A 21711-nucleotide genomic window follows, 5' to 3' on the forward strand; every position below is an offset into this window, starting at 1 on the left:
GAGGTTTTCCAGCATTTTCTGTTTTCACTTCAGAATTCCAATGCTTGTTGTTATAAGAGATTGTGTATTTGAATGAAATGTTTGCTGTTATTTAGTTGAAGGAATGTAAATGGATTTTTATGAATAAGTATTTTTTTCTAATATAGTGAAGCCTGCAATTGACACTTGGAACTTTATTTTATTGAACTTTATCTTATCTCATCCCTGCATGGGTCCTGAGGTCTGCCTATGGTGGATACTGGGTGAGTTGGCATGGAAGGTGTAAGGGTGAAGGTGGGAGGCATAGGTTGGCATGAATTTGCACTAAGTTGCTGTAGGGGCTATAAAGGGCAAAGAGTGGGTGCAAGAACATAGGTTGGCTTGGAGGTATGGGGAGATATGTGGGTGGGTATAGGGCATGAGGCAGGTGGACCTTTCAAAATTTATCATCATGTATATTATTATTATTATTATTAAAAATGCATCCAAAAGGGTTCAAGGACATGACTTCATTATTTCATACTATTCAACAGGAATTGTCATTGATGCTATTGAGTATGTTCTTCAGACAAGTATAGTAAGTCCTTGTCTATGATAGTTGTCTTTTTGATAGTGCTCTCCTATCTTGAATGTTACTGAAGCATTTTCAGAGGATGTGTACGTTGTTCATCCAACAATCTTCAGTTATTGAACTGTCTTGTTTAAACCAGACCAATGCATAATTTCTTTGCACCTCACAACAGATCAATCTATGTTGAATCAATGCTATGGCGTGGAACCTTTTACACTGGCTTTTAGAAAGATTTTCTTCTTTTAATCTGATAATTGCCATTCTCATAGATTTTCAAAATGACCCTGAAATATTTGCCTGTCCTGATCAATGCACTCTTCAGAGTACAGGCACAATCAAATTTTGTTATGGCAACCTTGAAAAAACATGTTGATTAGGGATTAATCTAATGAATGTTCAGGCTGCAAAACATGGCTCTCCAGAGGCACTTCTGCCAGTGCTACGGTAACCAGGAACTCATAAAATCATGGTCATAATGCTTCCAGCTACTTCCAGTGTGGCCTGTGTGGTGTGCCATGATTGTAAGGGTGTGGACATGCTGTGCATGTGCCAGAAGCTGCCAATTTGGACCTTTTTATAAGTTCACCTCGACCTTTTTGATCTGTCTGTAGTCTTTGACATAGCTGGCCACATCACCCTCCTCTAACTGCTGAGCACCGGCACCATCCAGCTGGGTGGGACTGTGCTCGCCTGGTTTCATTATAATCTGTCCAATCATAACCAGAGTATCACTTGCAATGGTTTCTCTCCCCGCTCTCATGCCATTACCTCTGGTGTCTCCCAAGGATCTATCCTTGGCCCTTTCCATTTCTCATCTATATGCTGCTCCTCAGCAACATCACCTGACATACAGGGTCAATTTCCACATGTCCACTGACAACACCCAGCTCTACCTCACCACTATATCTCTCTCTACTCCTAGATTGTTGCTAGACGATCCTATTGTTTGTCTGGCATCAAGTACTGGATGAGAAAATATTTCTTCCAACTAAGTACTGAAAAGACCAAAGATGATGCACAAACTCCATTCATGAGGCACCAACTCCACCCCTTGACCTGGCAACTACCTGGGGCTGAACCAGACTGTTTGCAGCCTTGGTGTTGTATATGACCAGAAGATGAGTTTCTAACCATGTATCCACACCATCACTAAAAACACTTATTTCCACCTCTGTGACATCGCTCAACTCTCCCCCCCACCCCGCTTCAGCACATATGTTGCTGAAACTCTGATCCATGCCGTGGTTAGACTTGACTATTCTGACACACTCATGGCTGGTCTCCCACATTCTACTCTTCATAAAGTTGGCATCATTAAAAACTGCAACCCATGTCCTTACTCTCACTAAATCCTGTTCGCCCATCACCCCTGTGCTCACTGACTATATTGATCTGCAGTTAAGCAAGCCCCACTTTTAAAATTTTTATCCTTCTATTCAAATCACTCAGTGAGCTCGCCCTCTCAATCTCTGTAATCTTCTCCAGTCATCTTCTGAGATATTTGTGTTCCTCTTGAACAATCCTGATCTTAATCAATCCACGATCGGCGACCATTCCTTCAGCTGCCAAGGCTCTAAGCTCTGATTTTCCCCCATAAACCTCTCCACTTCTCTACCTCTCTTTCCTCCTTAAGGCACTTCTTAAAACCAACCTCTTTGGTCTTTTGGTCAGCTGCGCAAATATCTCCTTGTGTGACTTGGTGTCAAACTTTGCTTTCTAAGGCTCCGGCGAAGTATCTTGAGATGTTAAAGGCCAAATAATTATAAGTTGTTACTGTTGTCTGATCTTAAACACACCAGGCTGAATATTTATTCAGCTATACAAAGAACTTCCCCATTAGTCTCCATGGGACTTCAGGTGAGGCACATTTGACTTTCTTTTGCTGTTGCTGAGTGAGTGAAAGTATTGTCTGCAGTGTTGTTGGAGGAGTTTAGAAAAGATTTTGGATTCAGAAAGGAGTGGTGCTGGATTTTGACAGGAAAGACAGGGGAGTCAGGCCTGTCAGAAAAAAAGCCTGCGTTCACTAATGGGGGCTATACTTGCAGTCCCTCTTGGGCTGCAGCGTGGCAGGGGCATGGAGCACAGGCAGCAGAGGGTGGAGGGGCTGGGCTCTCAATAGAGAGTTAAATGGCTAGATGTTTAGGGAGGGAATTTCAGAGTTTAGAGCCTTGGCAGCTGAAGGCATGGCCACCAATGGTGGATTGATTAAGACCAGGGATGCTCAAGAAATATGCAGATATCTCAGAGGGGCACCGAAGGAGATTACAGAGATTGAGAGGGCGAGCCCATTGAGTGATTTGAGAACAAAGATGAAAATTTTAAAAGTGAGGCTTGCTTAACTGGAGATCAATATAGGCAAGTGAGTACAGGGGTGATGGGTGAACAGGATTTAGTGAGATTAAGTACACGGGTTGCAGGTTTGTATGATGTCACCTTTATAAAGAGTAGAATGTGGGAGACCAGCTATGAGTATGTTAGAATAGTCAAGTCTAGAGGTAACCAAGGCATGGATCAGAGTTTCAGCAATAAATGAGCTGAAGCAGGGGAGGAGTTGAGCGATGTCATGGAGGTGGAAATAAGTGTTCTTAGTGATGGTGCAGCTATGTGGTTCAAAACTCATCTTGTGGTCATATACAACACCAAGGCTGCAAACAGTCTGGTTCAGCCTCAGACAGTTTCCAGGGACAGGAATGTGAGACCGGTAGTATTGGTAAGTGTGTGAGCTTGAGGTGATTGTAAAGCATGAGTCCTGATTGCTGATGGGTGAGTGATGAGGCTGTAGTGCACTGAGCATTTTGAGACGTTGATGATGCAGTGGGTAGAAGATGTCATTTGATGCACTCACGACCTTGACTATTCATATGAGGTGACTGAAATTTTCCTGGCACTGCAGCCAGGTCCCCAGATCCAAACTTTGTGGATTGATTTCCATGGCCACCTCTTGGAGAGTACGTCTTGAGAGCTTCCTAGCCCCCTTTCTCCTTTGGGCTTTTGGCCTCCTGTACCACATCAGAGAACCTGGGAATCCTCTCTCTGGCCTGTTGCTCCATTTGCAGTCTGCTTCCTTCCCTCAAAGACTTGGTAACACGGTTGCAATAACTAGTTAAGCATGAGTGCACCTCCCCTTTAAGAGGGGAAGGCTCCCTTTAAAAAATACTGGCTAGCTCTGCCACACAACCCCTTGGATCTACGTTGAGCATGCAGCCAACATGAAATGAGCAGGCAGAACAAAGTGTGTATGCTGCTTGCCTCAACTCGACAAAGCACAGTATAATTGCACATTGCAAATCCTGCACCTGTTAAAGGATCAAACTGAATTTTTATCCCCAAGTTTTTATGAACTAAAATTAGACATTGGCTGCAATTGTGGAAAGGAAGGAGGTTGCTTATCAGCTTTTATAAAAATTCAGGTTTGAAGTGATGTGGTTTCATTCAGCTTTGAAGCACATACCTTGCACTCTGGAGTTTAGATTTAGCAAACAATCATCAGAGAAAAAGCAAACAATGTTACAAACTTTGAACAGGTTGCAGTTAAACATTAACCATTATTAATCTTTTCAATTCACTAATACCATGGAATCAGACTTACAAAACGGATCCAAATTTGCACAATGTTTACTGAGGAGGTTGCAATAACATACAGATAACCAGGGTAAGTGAAAATCAGCAGGTACAGGTCTCTGTATCTTTTAAGTTTCTGTAGATTTACTGAAACTTGTGTTTGAAAGCTTCCCAAAAACAGTGCATCTATATTCAGATGTGCTCTTTAGAACTGAATTCATTTCATATCGTAAAAATAAGCTCCGATTGGCACCAGGGAAAATTACCACAGACGCAGCCTATAACCTGCATCTGGGGCATTACACACTCCCCACTGCTGATATTGCAACCTTTAATAAAATTATATTTATAAAAGGAATAAAGGTTAAAGATAATTATTGCAATGATTTTTTCTAAACACCTATTTCTTTGTTTTGAATTTTAGTTCATGTTGGTGTGATTTTTGGCAATGAAGTCCTCAAGTATGTTTGCAACCTATGTCAACATCAGTTTGATTATCTCAATCGCATTCCTGAAGGCCTGCTCATGTACATAATTTCATTTTTGGAGCTTGAGGATATTGCCAGATTTTCCCAAACATCCAGAAAATTCGAAACGGTAAAATATTTTTGTTACTAATTTTTATTAGTATTTCAGAAACCTGAAAAGTTGGAATAATTTGGTTTTGAATCATGTCATGCTTCATTTCTAATCGTCAATGGAAGGGAGGTCAATGAAAGTAATCACTCAATTTTGTTTATGTCTTGCCATTGACCTAAATATAGTTAATGGCTAATTTTCTGAAATCAGAGTTTCCCATTTAAAAGGGTGATGGACACCAAGATATCGCAATAGACAGGAGAAAAACAAGGTGCATGAAGGATTGAGAGAGGCAGGTAGTACTTGAGTAAAAAATAGTAAGGCATTAGGTGGGTCCATACTAAAAGGGAATGTAGTGTGGTCTCCATTAAGTTTACAGTGCGTATATGTATACGTACAAAGCATGACTTTGTACATGTAGGTGCCAATAAATTCAGTAAGGAATTCGGGAGCAAATTCTTTAGAGTATGGAATTAAGGAGTAGTTGTGGCAAGTACCATAAGTGTATTTAAGGAGAAACTAGAGAAATATATGAGGAAGGAAATAATTGAAGCATATGTTGACAGAGTTAAATAAAGTAGCATGGGACGAGACTTGTATGGAGTATAGACTAGCATGGTCTAATTGGGCAGAATGGCCAGTTTCTGTGAAGTTACTTTCTTTACACCTACATAGAACTATCATTTTTTCCAATATTACTGTGGGATACCGTGAAGCTAGCTTGTGGGGGCTGTGTGTATGTTGTGTGTGTGTGTGACTAATTTAATTAAACTGAAGACAGTCAGACTACAAGGTTCAAATCATCAAAGGGAAAGGTGTAAAAGCAGGCATTTTGAAGTGGAGATGGACGAGTTAAGATGGAATCACAGTAGATCAGTCTGAATAGGAATTGCATTAGGAGATGGATAAGAGTTAAATTTTTAGCTGTTGAATTTCAAAGAGAAATAACAGGAAGTTTTACAGCTGGCAAAGATCATAAACAAATAAAGCAAAGTTATTAAGTTTATTTTCCCTACAAGTGCTAGCCATAATGACAACATGGGTCAGAAATTTTCCCACCTCAGGGGGGTTGTGCGGGTGTGGGCGCGAACCCATAAGACCATAAGACATAGGAGCAGAAATTAGGCCATTCAGCCCATCGAGTCTGCTCCATCATTCAGTCATGGCTGATAAGTTTCTCAACCCTATTCTCCCGCCTTCTCCCCATAACCTTTGATCTCCTTACCAATCAAGAACCTATTTATCTCGGTCTTAAATACACTCAATGACCTGGCCTCCACAGCCTTCTGTGGCAATGAATTCCATAGATTCACCACTCTCTGGCTAAAGAAGTTTCTCGTCATCTCTGTTCTAAAAGGTCTTCCCTTTACTCTGAGGCTGTGCCCTCAGGTCCTAGTCTCTCCTACTAATGGGAACATCTTCCCCACGTCTACTCTATCCAGGCCTTTCAGTATTCTGTAAGTTTCAATCAGATCCCCCCTCATCCTTCTAAACTCCATCGAGTACAGACCCAGAGTCCTCAAACGTTCCTCATATGTTAAGCCTTTCATTCCTGGGATTGTTCTCATGAACCTCCTCTGGAACCTCTCCAGGGCCAGCACATCCTTCCTGAGATTCGGGTCCCAAAATTGCTCACAATATCCTAAATGTGGTCTGACCAGAGCCTTATAAAGCCTCAGCAGCACATCCCAGTCTTTATATTCTAGTCCTTTCGAAATAAATGCCAACATTGCATTTGCCTTCCTAACTACCGATTCAACCTGCAAGTTAACCTTAAGAGAATCTTGCACTAGGACTCCCAAGTCCCTTTGCACTCCAGATTTCTGAATTCTCTCCCCATTTAGAAAATAGTCTATGCCTCTATTCTTCCTACCAAAGTGCATGACCTCACACTTGCCCACATTGTATTCCATCTGCCACATCTTTGCCCATTCTCCTAACCTGTCCAAATCCTTCTGCAGCCTCCCCGCCTCCTCAATACTACCTGTCCCTCCACCTGTCTTTGTATCATCTGCAAACTTAGCCAGGATGCCCTCAGTTCCTTCATCTAGATCATTAATGTATAAAGTGAAAAGTTCTGGTCCAAACACTGACCCCTGCGGAACTCCACTAGTCACCGACCGCCATCTTGAGAAGGACCCCCTTATCCCCGCTCTCTCCTCCTGCCAGATAGCCAATCTTCTATCCATGCTCGTACCTTACCGATTGGCGCTGCCATTTTACGTGGGCGAGCCAATTAAGGCCCGCCCATTGTGACACACAAAAGAGCGCAGAGGAGATTTGTATCAGGGTCAAAAGAAGGTTAAGAATAATGGGTTTAAAAAGATAAAATGGGAGAAAATATATTGAAGAAAAGATTGAAAGCTGTATGAGGTGTGTGGCCATGTGAGATCTTAGAGTGTGCTGTGAACAAGCAGCCTCTAGCCACCCCAGAGAAGTGCTTGCTTGTTCCAGAAAGCAAGGTTTTGTTACAAATCTTGTATTTCCATTGTCCAGTGAGAGGGAGAGAGAAGCTTGTGAAATGCCTCCTTTATAGCAACAACAAAAATGGTATATGAAGAGAGAGAGAGACACTATTCTTAATGCTGATACCACTGCTTGCAGTTAGAGCCTTTGACCTCTTTGCAAAGTGAAATCTTGCAACATATAGCATATCATCATGAATCACAGAGGCACTTCAGAATGCTTTCAGCTTGAACCAAACTCCTGAAATGTGTCTTCAAAATGTGTACTTTGTGTTCTATGACAACTTTAAGGGAAAACACACCTTGTTATAGCACTGCTACGTAGAGTCTCGTTCTACCATGGCATTTGGTAGAGACCTCTGGTATTGCTGAGTTTCTTAAAATAAAGGCATCAAGGTAGCCCACTGAAAATGAGCATTCAATTTTATGATTGAGTGCTGCTGGTTACAAATTGGGATATACATATTGATAAAGGGGGAAAGAATGGCAATGTAGATGCAATCTACAACTCTTTGGACCTTGGGAAAATCATGTCACTCAGTTAAATGGCATATCATGTCACATTACTGCTGATTCTCCAAGGGACGGAATATGAAATTGCTAATTTAAGAGAACACAACATCTGGAATTTACTTGGTGCATCTATACACCCTGTTAGATTTATGTTACAGTTGTCCCTTGTAGCAGCCTAGAATAGCATCATAGATTCAAAATTAACAGTCACTATAATGTGAATGGTCTTTGGCAGAGCTGTGCATGATTGTGGCTGCAGGGCAACTAATAGCATCTGATTCAACTCTCACTTTTTTGGAGCAGATTGGAGCACCCCTGCTTGTTTAATCTGATGGGAGGGGGGTGGTGGGGTTAGGGGCTGTTGATGCATCAGCAGATAAATCCCTCTTGAGGTTCAAGTACAGTTTTCTCAGCCTGGTCATCCTCAGCTGCTCTTCCTTTTCTTCCAACAAGCAAAGATAACAAGGAATTTCCATTAGGCATTCCATTGTGCACTTTCTGAAATGGGAAGAGGGCAAGTGGTAGATCCGGAGGAAATAGTAGAAGGGCAAAGGCAAAGTAGGTTGCAATAGTAAAAAACTGATCCCCACTCATCCCCTGCTTTTCCATTCAAAATAGTGTCTAGCAATCCTGGACACTAGTGAATTATAGGAACATAGGAACAGGTATAGGCCATTTAACTTCTCAAACCTGTTCCTTCATTCAGTGATCTGTATCGTAACTCTATATCCCTGCCTTTGCCCCATACCCTCTTTGAATCACAAATACCTATCAATCTTAAATTTAAAATTGACCGTTGATCTTGCATCAATTGCCATCTGTGGAAGAGAGTTCCAAACTTCTACCATCCTTTGTATGTAGAATGTTTCCTAATTTCACTCCTGGACAGTCTGGCTCTAATTTTTAGACTCTTCTCCCTAGTCCTAGACTGCCAAACCAGCTGAAATAATTTCTCTATCTGCTGTATCTGTTCCCTTAATATCTTGAAAACTTAGATCAAATCATACCTTTACCTTCTAAAATTCAAGGAATAAAATCCTAGTTTGTGTCATCCCTCCTTATAACTTAACTCTTGGAGTCTGGGTATCAATCTAGTAAATCTATGCTACACTTCCTCCAAGACTAATGCACCCTTCCAAAAGGTATGGTGCTTAGAGCTACTCACAGCACTCTGGATGTGGTGTAACCAGGGCTTTATATAGCTGAAGAATGACTTATCTCCCTTTGTATTCTCCTCTACACTTTGTACTCCAGGCCAGCATTCCATCAGCTTTTTGATTATTTTCTGTACCTGTTCTTGACATTTTAATGATCTCTGTACTTGGGACTCCACTGTTTCTAGCTTTTCACCATTTAAAAAGTGTCCTGTTCTATTCTTTTTAGGTCCAAAGTGGATAGTCTCACATTTGCTTACATAGAAATCCATTAGCCAAAATTTTGCCCATTGATTTAATCTATAAATATCTTTTTTTTAAATTTTGTGCCTCCATTTACACTGTTTACAACACTCACTAACTTTGTGTCATAACCAAATTTGTTTTATGGCTTTCTATCACCACATCTAAGTTATTAATAAATATATTTAAAACTTGAGGCCCCAGCACAGATCCTTGTGATATGGCACTAATCACTTGTCAATTAGAGTATCTGCTCATTATCCCTACTCTCTGTCTCAGGCTACTTCGTCAATTTCCTAACCAGATCCGTAATTTGCCTTAAATTCTATGGTCTTCAACTTTAGCTAGTGGTCTCTTATGAGGGACATAATTGAATGCCTTCTGGATGTTCATGTTGTTATGACCCCAGCTGAGGTTCCCCTGGACAAGCCTGATCCCAGAGAGGAACCCAACTTGATAGATCCTAACTTTTATTTGTTTGTTTAGTTATGTGGATGGTGGCTACGTGGATGGTGGCTACTGAACAGAATCACAGAGGTCAGCTGATAAACTTTTAACAAGAGAATAAAACATTTATTTATCAAGAAAAGATGAACTACATTACAATACTCCTTCACCCACAACTATACCTTTACTTCCTTTAATATCCCAGGATGCAACCATCAGGTCCAGGGGACTTATCAGCCTTTAGCCCCATTAGTTCCCCAAGTAGTTTTTCTCTAGTGATAGTTATTGTATTTATTTCCCCCCACCACCCCCCAACTTTTTTGCCCCTTGATTATTTCGTATTTTTTGGAATGCTATTAGTATCTTCTACTGTGAAGACTGAAGCAAAGTATTTATTCAACTCCTCTGCCATTTCCTGGTTCCCTATTAATATTTCCTCAGCCTCATTCTCTAAGGGGCCTATGTTGACTTTAGCCTCTCTCTTCCTTTTTATATATTTAAAGACGCTCTTACTGTCTGTTTTTATATTACTTGCTAGGTTACCCTCAAAGTTTATTTTCTCCCAATTTATTTTCTTTTGGTCATCTTTTGTTGGTTTTTAAAACTTTCCCAATCTTCTGGCTTACCACTAATCTTTGCCACATTGTATGTTTTTTCTTTTAATTTGATACTGTCATTAACTTCATTGGTTAACCATGGTTGATTAACCCCCTTCCATGAAACCTTCTTCCTCACTGGGATATATCTTTGTTGAAAGTCATGAACCATTTTCTTAAACATCTGCCATTGTTCATCATTCTGCTCAACTGCTTTCCTGGTCCACTCCAGCCAACTCTGCAGTCATTCCATTGTAATTGCACTTACTTAAGTTTAGCACAGTTGCTTCCGACCCGAGTTTCTCACTCTCAAACTGAATGCTAAATTCTACCATATTATGGTCACTGTTTCTTAGGGGATCCCTTATTCTGAGATCATTTATTAAACCTGCCTCATTACACATTACCAGATTCAAAATAGTCTGATCTCTGGTTGGATTCACAACATTTTATTCTTAGAAACTGTCCCGAATACACCGAATTCTTGCTCATGTCTACCTCTGCCAATTTTCTGCCAATTTGATTTTCCCAATCTACATGAAGATTAAAGTCACCCATGATTAATGTACTGCCTTTTTTACATGCCCTCATTATCTCCTGATTTATTCTCTGTTCTGCAATATTGCTACTCCCACCAGTGTCTTCTTCCCCTTGTTATTTCTTACCTTCACCCATAATGGATTCTGCATCTTCCGATCCAAGATCCTTTCTTCCTATTGTACTTATTCCATCTCGTACTAACAAGCTAACCCACCGCCTTTTCCTTCTTACCTGTCCTTTCAAAAAGCCACATACCTCTGAATACTTAGCTCCCAGCATTGATCTCCTTGTAACCACGTCTCCGTAATGGCTATAAGATTATACCCATAAACCCCTATTTGTACCGTTAATTCATATAACGGCATTATAATTCACTTAAGAACTCCTGGATTCGTCATCAGAAATGACAGTTGAAAACGCTCTGAACACAAAAATGGGCAAAGATCTATCAAATACCATAGAATCCGACAACCTGCCTGCCTAATTAATGCCACAAAATCAGGCAGACTCGAGGAAAAACTTCAGTCTTAGCTGTCTAGACTTGTAAAAAGTGTTCCTGTCCCCAGTAAGAACATCTTCATTGGTGAGCACAACAAAGTTTGGCAAAAATGTATTTGAATTAATTTCAAATATCAAGCCTGTATTGAGCGCAGTTCTCATTTTGAAAAAATTGTGTGGAGCATTGCTGTAACCAATAGAGGGTGCTGTTGAAATGTGTCTCAGAATATTGAAACAAAAATGATTTGGATTGCAGTATAATCAGACTGCTACAGTGGCTTTACTGGCGAAATCAGGGACTACATACTTCAGATTACAGTCAAGTTTGCATTAAGCACGTCACACAATTCACTATTTTCATTAACTTTGGTTTGCTGTTAATATTATATTTAACAAAAGAGTGTACAACATGTATTTAGGCTTTTCTGAATACATATATATGAACATACAAGTTAGAAGCAGGAATAAGCCATTCGGCCCCTCGAGTCCGTTCCACCATTCAGTAAGATCATGGCCAATCTGAATGTATAAAATTGGCTCTCTTCACAGAATCACAGGATTTTAAAGACACAGAAAGAGGCCCATCTTGTCTGCACCTGCTCTCCAAATGAGCATTATGACCTAGTGCCATTGCCCTGCCTTTTCCCCATACCCCTGCACATTGTTTCCATTCAAATAATCATCTAATGCCCTCTTGATTCAATCTTCGATTGAACCTGCCTCCACCACACTGCCAGGCAGTGCGTTCCAGACCCAAACCACTCGTGCAAAAAGAGTTTTTTCTTATGACAAATTAGATGATTGAGATTCATGTTTTTCTTCAAGTATACTTTCTTCATAAAATTCATAAATTAACATTACATAACAGTTCAAAATTTGACATTACACAAAGTGTAATACAGATCAGCTTCTTTCAATAGTGTATGTGAGGTGCCTCAATAAACTTGCATTCCAAGTGACATTTATAATGTACATTTATATTTCATGTCAAACATTCTGTGGTGCATATAACCTGAGGCATCTTACACTGGTTCCAACCCCTTGGTATACTATGGTGGGAGAGCCTTAGACCCAGTGGCCTTTCCCCATTGAGCCTTTGCAGCAGCTGCCCTAAGCTTTAGTTCACATGTAATTTTTCCCATAAGAAGGAAGCCGACAAATTCAACTTGCTCACCCGTCTCCCAAACCACATTTGCTCATGTTCTTAAGGGCAGTATGTGGAAGAGATATTTGATGGAAGGGGAGGGAGGGTGTCAAAAAGAATATTACGGTGAGGGACTTTTTCTTTTCCACTTTCAAGTAACTTGTTTACACTTAAATATTTGGAAATGCAAAATAGTTCTGTAACTGGCAGCATTTTAACTAAGACATGTTTAAGTAGTAAACCGCTGAGGTGCTGATTCTGCTTTTCTTTCTCTGTAGGCTTGCAACTCTGATAAACTCTGGGAACATATTGTTTCAAGGTACTGTGACACCATAACCCCAGAAATGAAAGCATTGGCTTTGGAGGTTGGTTGGAAGGAGATCTTCTTCACCAACAAACTCCAGCTGCAGAAAAAGATCCGACGAAGACGACAAAAAGTTGAGGAGTTTGCCGATTACATGACGATTTAATACCATGAGTCATAGACTTAATGCTGCAAACAAAGCTGTTGGTTATGCCAGAAAGTTGTTTGCTTCATTGTCATTTGTATTTTCATTTAGCTTTCTCAAATAGCACCTAGTGTTTTAATACATCAATTCATGATAGACATAATTGTTTAGTAAGCGATTATAAATGTGTGACGTATTGATGCTGTTTTCTTCAGATTCACTGGCAAAGAATTTGGGCAGTGTAGCGCTCATATGTCAGGGGAAAAACAGCCTCAAGTCCCCAAAATAATCAGCAGGAAGTATCCGACTCATCATATTGGGTAAGGACAAAGAAAACAGGTTCATTACCCTTGGCTGAAGCAGGCATGGGCCCTTTGCATAGACAAATAAGGGGCTTCATGCATGCTTGAGGTCTCCCCAAATTGATTTGACAACCCCACCCAGGACCTTTGACCATTGATCTGTCAACCACGAAATGTCCAACCCACCCATGATTCCAGGCCTCTTGTTCCTATGGTTTGCCACCAGCTACTGCTACTCCAGCTGCTCTCAAGGCTGCCGATACCCTGGGTAATGGTCATGGCAGTGGGTCCGTCCACTGCTGGAGAGTTGAATGCAACCATCCCTTGGCCATTTCTATGAGCCCTGTCAGGATTAAATCCCAATTAGCCACTCTACTGGCTGCTGTTGGAATTCCTGGCTCTTGCAGGGGGATTTTCCCACAGAGTTTCTTCTGCAGGGCAGATGCCCCGCCATCCGAGAGCTAACAGCCAATCTGAGGCTGGCAGCTCCCCAATATCGGCAAAGCCATCAAGAGAAGTGGCCACTGCCGGTACTGCATTAGGCCCAAGGATGAGGATCATCGCCGGAGCCCTAGTAGGTGGGATGGGATTGCTGGGGCTAGTCAGGGGGGCCCTAAAGAGGTGGGAGAGGGGGATTGGTGTAAAGGGCAGGGTTGTCTTCCCACAGGTCTCTCCCTTGCCACCAACAAATCCCTTCATTAAGCGCAGGGTGCCCAAGAAGGAAGGAACCCTGCCCCCAACCAGTATCTGTCAAGAAGCCACATAAGAACCTCAGTGGACCTCTGTGCAGGAAGGCTGTTTGTGCCCCATACTTACTTGAGGGGGAGTTAGGAAGGTGATGGATTCTCCAACCCAAGCCTTCCTGCCTCTTTATACATCCTGCTCCGCCTGCCAGCCTGCTCTCAGGTGAAACATTAAACTCCACCCCCTGTATCCCAACCAAGCCCATCAATCCTCCTTGAGGCCGCTTACCTGCGACCCACTGTGGTGATATCAGCAATTGGTTTTCATTCGCTCCTCCTTCTTGGGCTTCTGCTGCAATGCCATCTTCCTTCTCCTGATGTCTGATACTCAATATCCAGGGGCGTCCTTGGACATCCATTCAAGCACAGGGAACATACCCCATTAAAGAGGAGTCATCTATTTCTCCCACTAATTTCTGGCCCCTGAATTGTTACTAATGTCACAAAATAGCTTCAAAATGAAAGTAAGTAGCATGTTAGGAAAATCATATTTTGATTTTTACTGTGGAGCCACCAAGATTTATTTGTTTTGGTTTAATACCCACCAAAATCCATATCTCCAGTGCATGTCACAATTTTAGATCTCTTTGGTTTTTACAGTTATGAAGCATTTTTGTGAATTTACTCCAAACCAAATTTTGTTTTCTTTCTATTGTGCACTTGCTCAGAGTGACAATCATGTCATTACAAGTACACAATGGGGGGTTCGAAACATTTAGATTTTTGAAGTCCTAATTGCACATCCCAAGCTTCCTTCTGTGATTTGTGAATAAATGGCTTTACGCGACTTCAGTTTTCAGGGATATGTGAATACCATTCTTCAGTTAATAAACAATACAAACTGTTTTGGCTCAATGGGGGTTCACTGTTGAGCTTACATATCTTTTTTTATTTAATCGTAGTATTTTGTAACTCTATTTTCTGCACTTTAATTCCCCCTCCCTACCTCTTGAATGCTTGAATGCTGCTTATCACCAGTGTAAAAGATTTCCTTTATACACCATTTGTAACAAATTGTAAAATATTCTCTAGAAATGCATTTACGATTTTTCTACAAATAGCAATTAGTTGGGTGCAATGTGGATCCACAGCTGCTGTATCTGCTGTTTTTCAATGGAAAACAGATTGAAATGATGAAAATGAAACATTTTTAGATTTTTTTGTCACAATCTGAGCTGAAATATCTGATACTTGCATAATGTTCTTTTTTAACCTCCATTTATGAATTTAATCGAGTTAAAGCAAGCAATTCTAACTGACCAGGCTGGGAACTCACAACCTTTTCTTGGAAATAAAATTCTTAGCTAGAGCTATGGCTCTAACCTTTTTTAACATAGAGGTTTTTCCTGGGTTTTAATTCATTTAATGTTTTGCAAAGGCGTTTTCAAACTAGATTTTAACACTAGTTTTAGGCTTTGTTTTATGGTAGACCCTGCGATAATCCAGTCAAGTGAATGATCCATTTAAATTTTCGCAGCAGCTTGTCATTCCTCTGGAGCAGTAAAACTAACAGCTGTGTTCAAACCTCATGAATACAAACTTGCAAGGACTGATAAAATAATTCTTTAGCTGGAAGGGATACATCTCATTTGGATGATTAGAATAAAGGTTCAGCTCTGGCCTTGTAAAAAGTTTGTAAAAATGTGAAATTTATAATTGTTTATTACAAGTTTTTATTATATTGCATACTAAAATTAAATCGTTTGTACTTTTATTTCATCTCAGCATGTTGCATTAGTGAGTATCAAACTCCGTTTAATACTGACAAAATAAGGAATTAAGATGGAATGCAGTCAGAATTAATTCACACACAGTAATGCACATTCTAAGCAAAATGGATAGGTTTGTGAGGCAACTAAATATAATTCCAGAAGAGTTGGGAATGTGGGTTTGGGATCAGCAAATAGAATTATAGAATGATTACAGCACAGAGGGGACCAGTTGGCCTATCATGACTGAGTGTACGACCTCAACAGAGTTTAGGTGTTTGGTGAACTGAGCAAAACTTAAATGTCTTTCCAAAACTCTAATATTGTTTGTATTTAACATTTAACTACAAGTACTGTTTAAATTCTAAACCTCATCCAGGGGCCTAAGCAGGGAGATAGAAGGTGTCATAAAGGCAAAATACTACAGATGCTGGAAAATGCTGGAAAACCTCAGCAGGTCTCTCAGCATCTATGGAGAGAAAGACAGAGTTAATGTTTCGAGTCTGTATGACTCTTCCTCAGAGCTAAAGGGAAGTAGAAATGTGGTGAAATATAAAATGTTTAAGTGGGGTGGAACAGATGAAGCTATATAAAGGCCAGAGATAGGTGGAGGCAAAGGAGAGATTGCAAAAGATGTCATAAACAAAAGATCAAAGGGTTATTAATAGCAGTGGTACTAGCCAAAGGAAGTGCTAATGGTGACATTAAGAGTAGAAAGCAGAATGTGATATTGGCCGGACCAGGGTAAGCACTCTGGAAAGTGACAGTGGCCCTAGTGGGGGTGGGGGAAGGGGCTGGTGGTGGGAAAAAACATCTAAATAGGCTAAAAGCTCAGAATAAAACAATGAATAAAAATGGAAATAAATTTTAAAAATAACAATAATGAAAATAAGTGAAAAAAAATAAATAAAAATTTGAAAATAAAAATGAATGGGGATGGAGGAGAGTGTTCATGGTCTGAAGTTGTTGAACTCAATAGTAAGTCTAGAAGGCTGTAAAGTGCCTAATCGGAAGATGAGGTGCTGTTCCTCCACTTTGTGTTGAGCTTCACTGGAACATTGCAGCAGGCCAAGGACAGATATGTAGGCATGAGAGCAGGATGGTGTGTTGAAATGGAAAGTGACAGGAAAGTCTGGGTCATGCTTGCGGACAGACCGAAGATAGCTGTCCATTGGCAGTAGCTGAAATATTTAATTAAAGGAACTAGCTTGAACTGGTCTTGCTGTACCTGGGCTCATTTAGTCCCTTTGTTTAGAACAGGCTTGTCCAATTTGCATATTTTTCTCACTCAAGGGATCGAATGGCAAATTTCGGGAAGATAAGATTTGCACAACAATAAACTGAACTTCAAAAAAAATAGTTCAGGTTTTAAGTAAAGTAACAATTGCTAAGCAAAAGTACAGCAATGTCATAGCAATAAATTGTTAATTTAAAAAACTGTAATTAATAAAAATGACGTGAGTGTGAGAGGGTCAGAGTATGTGTGTCTGGCTCACTCGCAGTCTCAGGGTGATCACTCGCCCTCACCCACAGTGAGTGGGTTCACGTGTGTGTGTTGGTATGTGCCGGTGAGAGTAAGTGAGAAACATGAAACATAGTTGCAAGGCAGACACACACTCCTCTGTCACCCCCCATCACACACTCAGTCACAATCTCTCCCTCCCCCTACATTCACTCAGTCGTACTCTCTCACCCCAACCCACTCACTCACTCACATCCTCTCGCTCCCCTCCACACTCACTCACAGCCACACTCACTCCCCTCCACACTTTCACACAGCCACACTCACTCCCCTCCAAACCTACTCACTCAGTCACACTCTCTGTCCCCCCCACCTTACACCCTTTCCCTCCTCACACCCCCCTCTTCCCATCACACCCTCTCCTCCTTACACTCTGTCTCCACTCACTCCCTTTCTCCCCCCCAAAACCTTTTCCTAACACCCCCCTACACTCTTCCCCCGACTCCACTCGCACTTTCTCCCCATCCACTTGCACTCTTTCCCCCCCCCAATCCACTCTCACTCTTTCCCCCCAACCTCACTTGCACTTTCTCCACCCCCCCCAACTCCAGTCACAGTCTGTCACCCCCTCAGACACTCTGTCACACAGTCTCCAGTCACTCACTCACTCAGACGCCAGTGGGCCCCATTCCTGCTGCCTTGTGCTGGACACCTTTTCCCCGCTTCCCAGCATCTTTGCTTGTTGTCTCCCTGCTCATTGGCTCCCAGCCCACAGCTCCCTACTACCTGACTCTCAGCTCGTCGGTTCCCTGCCCTCAGCTTCCCGCTCGTCAGCTCTCCAGGCCCCAAACGCACTGCGGCTTGTGTTCACTTCTCTAATCACAAATTGTTTCTCTCACATTTTTGCTGCTGATAGGGCTCACTTATGACCCTATCAGCAACAAGTATGGGAAAGAAACAGCCTGTGATTGGAGAAGTAGCTCCATGCAGAATTTTCCACTCAAAATTACCTTTTTGATCGGGATTTTGAAAATTGGCTCCAGGGGCCTCGTTGAGGGTCTTTGCGGGCTGTATGTTGGACAAGCCTAGTTTAGAACATGTAAAGTCAGATATTCAGTGCAACCAGCACAGGGGGTGCGACCTGAACAGAGTGTGAGAATTTGGTGAGCTGAGGGAGTTTGGTGAGGAGGGGAAGGAGGTGCTCCTTTGCTTTTTCTAATTCTTTCACCCTGTAGTAACTGGTTCATACTCTATTACAGGGGAAGAAACTAGCTGTTTGGTGAGTATCTGGTAAGTGGTCAAGTCTATTCTATTCCTAAGGTTTAAAATAGTACAGGAATTTGTGATAAGATTAAGAAATATATAAAAGAAAATAAATAATTGAATTTAGTAATTAATTAAAGCACATAAGTATGGCAGGACAGGTGATGTGTCATGGCTGCAGCTTTTGGGAGCTCCTGGATACCAGTGTTACCCAGAGCAAGCAAGTCTGCAGTAAGTGTGCACAGCTTGAGGAGCTTCAGCTCAGAGCCATTGAGCTGGAGGCTGAGCTGTGGACACTGTGGCACATCAGGGAGGGGGAAGGTTACCTGGATGCTTTGTAACAGGAGGCAGTCATTCCCGTTAGGAAGGTGGTCAGGGACAGGCAGATGTGACTGCAGCTGTGTCAGGTAGGGGGACCCAGAGGGCAAGACTGTCAGCCTCTGCAATTGTCCAACAGGTTTGAGGTTCTTTCAGCTTGTTTGGATGAGAGTAGAGCTGCAGGACGGATGAGTTGACTGACCATGGCACTATGGTACAGGAAGCCACTCAAGTGGGGGGAGCACAAAGGAATGTAGTGGTAGTAGGGGACAGTATAGTTAGGGGGATTGACACTGTCCTCTGTAGCAAGGAGCAAGAGTCCAGACGGCTATGTTGCCTGCCTGGTGCTACGGTTCAGGACATTTGCTCAGGGTTAGAGAGGAACTTGTAGTGGCAGGGGGAGGATCCACTGGTCATGTTCCGTGTAGGTAAAAAACGATATAGGCAGGATGAAGAAGGAGGCTCTGCATAATCAGTATGAGGAGCTAGGCACCAAATTTAAGAAGCAGAACCTCAAGAGTAATAATTTCTGGATTATTACCTGAGCCACATGCAAATTGTCATAGGACACATAAGAATAGAGAAATGAATGCATGGCTCAAAGACTGGTGTAGGAGAAGTGGGCTCTGGTTTGTGGGGCAATAGCACCAGTACTGTGGAAAGTGAGATTGTGCTGGGGATGGTGTCCTCGCGAACCACATAACTAGGGAAGTAGAGAGGGTTTTAAACTGAATAGTGGGGGCAATAGATCAAATTGGGAAGATGTGGTAAACCAAAAAGTAGAGACAAGGCAAGAGAGAAAGGTGTTAAAATTGGAAAGGATAAACAGACCATGACAGGAAGGGACAGAGAGCACAAACCTAAGAGTAAATCAGCAGATAAGGCTAGATGCTATAAAAATAATAAAAGGACAAAACTAAAGGCTCTGTATCTAAATGCATGTAACATTCAAAACAAAAGATAAACTGATAGTGCAAATAGAAATGAATAAGCACAATCTGATAGCCATTACAGAGACATGGCTACAGGATGACATAGATTGGGACCTGAATACTGAAGGGTGCGTGACATTTAAAAAGGACAGGAAGTTAGGAATAGGTGGAGGGGTGACTCTTAATTAATTATGATATTAGCACATTAGAGAGGGATGACCTAAATTCAGGAAACGAGGATGTAGAAGCAGTTTGGGTTGAAATTATAAAGGCAAGAAGTCATTTATGGGAATGATGTACAGATCCCCTAATTGTAACTGCACAGTAGGACAGACTATATAAGAAGAGATAATGGGTGCTTGTCAGAGAGGGACCGCAATAATCATGGGGGATTTTAGTCTATATCTGGACTGGAAAAATCAGATGGGCAAAGGTAGTGTAGAAGAGGAGCTCATAGAATGTTTTCAGGATAGTTACTTAGAACAGCATGTTCTGGAGCCAACCAGAAAGCAGGCTGTACTAGACCTGATGTTGAGCAACAAGACAGGATTAATTGGTAACATCACAGTGAAGCCCTCCATAGCAGCGATCGTAATGTTGAATTTTGCGTTCATTTTGAGGAGAAACGAGTGCGTTCAAAGCTAGTATTTTAAAATTAAATAAGGGCAATTATGGTGGCATGAAAGCAGAGCTAGCTAAAGTGAACTGGCGAATGAGGTTAAGGGGCAGGTCAATGGAGTTTCAGTGACAGACATTTAAAGGGATATTTCAGAATGCACAGGATAGATGCATTCCAATGAGAAAGGAAAAAATCCAAGGGGAGGGCCCACCATCTGTAGTTAGCTAAAAAGGTTAAAATCTGTATCAAACATAAGGAAAAAGCATATAATTATGCCAAAGATGGATGGCAGGTCAGAAGATTGGAAAGAATATAAAGAAGGGCAAAAAGATTAATAAGGGGGAAATTGGAGTATGAGAGAAAGCTAGCGAGTAATATAAAGATGGATAGGAAAAATTTCTGGAGATATTTAAATAAGAAAAAGGTTAACAAAGTGAGTGTTGGTCCTAAAGAAAGTGTGTCTGGGGAATTGATAATGGAAAGTAGAGAGGTGGCAGATGAATTAAACATGTATTTGCTTGGGTCTTCACTACAGAGGATACAAATAACATCCCAGAAATAGCTGTAAATCAGGAAATAGAAGGGAGGGAGGAACACAGGAAAATTATAATCACCAGGGAAGTGGTATTGAGCAAATTGTTGGGGCTGTGGAATGACAAATCCCCAAATCCAGATGGACTTCACCCTAAAGTCTCGAAAGAAGTGGCTACTGAGATAGATGATGCATTGATTTTAATTTGCCAAAATTCCCCAGATTCAGGGAAGATTCCATTAGATTGTAAAGTAGCAATGTAGCTCTTTTATTCAAAAAGGGAGGGAGACAGAATGCAGGAAACTACAGGCCAGTTAGCCTAACAGCTGTCATAGGGAAAATGTTGGAAGCTATTATTAAAGATGTTATAGGACGGTACTTCAAAAAATTCAAGACAATCAGGCAGAGTCAACATTGTTTTGTGAAAGGGAAATCTGTTTAACCAATCTATTGGGGTTTTTTGAAGGAGTCACATGTGCTGTGGATAAAGGGGAACCAGTGGATGTACTGTACTTAGATTTCCAGAGGGCATTTGATAAGGTGCCACATCAAAGGTTATTGCAGAAAATAAAAGCTTATGGTATAGGGGGCAACATGTTGGCATGGATAGAAGATTGACTAGCAGAGTTGGCATAAATGGTTCTTTTTCTGGTTGGCAGGATGTGACGAGTGGTGTGCCAAAGGGATAAATGCTGGGTCCTCAACGTTTTACAATTTTATATAAATGACGAATGAAGGGAGTGAAGGAATGGTTGCTAAATTTGCTGACGACACAAAGATAGGTAGGAAAGTAAATTGTGAAGAGGACATAAGGAGGCTACAAAGGGACATAGATAGGATAAGTGAGTGGGCAAAGATCTGGCAAATGGACTATAATGTGGGCAAATGTGAAATTGTTCATTTTGCCAGGAAAAATAAAAAAGCTTCCTATCTAAATGGTGAGAGATTGCAGAGCTCTGAGATTCAGAGGGATCTGTGTCCTGGTGCATGAACTACAAAAGGCATAGTATGCAGGTACAGCAAGTAATTAGGAAGCTAATAGAATATTATTCTTTATTGTGAGGGGAATTGATTACAAAAGTAGGGAGGTTA

General features: G+C 41.4%; 1 protein-coding gene across 6 annotated transcripts in view; it reads left to right on the forward strand.

Moving 5' to 3' along the window:
- Positions 1-15498, forward strand: part of LOC121292218 (F-box only protein 36-like) — a 71210-nt gene extending 55712 nt beyond the window's left edge. For all 6 annotated transcript variants that reach the window (XM_041213935.1, XM_041213943.1, XM_041213928.1 and 3 more), the window contains 2 exons: positions 4536-4708; positions 12569-15498. In XM_041213935.1, the coding sequence (XP_041069869.1) occupies positions 4536-4708; positions 12569-12760 (365 nt within the window). In that variant the 3' untranslated portion in view covers positions 12761-15498. The remainder of the gene's footprint in view (positions 1-4535; positions 4709-12568) is intronic.
- The last annotated feature ends 6213 nt before the right edge of the window (positions 15499-21711 follow it).

The sequence above is a fragment of the Carcharodon carcharias genome, chromosome 2, assembly GCF_017639515.1.
Source record: "Carcharodon carcharias isolate sCarCar2 chromosome 2, sCarCar2.pri, whole genome shotgun sequence".
In the NCBI taxonomy this organism is placed as follows: domain Eukaryota; kingdom Metazoa; phylum Chordata; class Chondrichthyes; order Lamniformes; family Lamnidae; genus Carcharodon; species Carcharodon carcharias.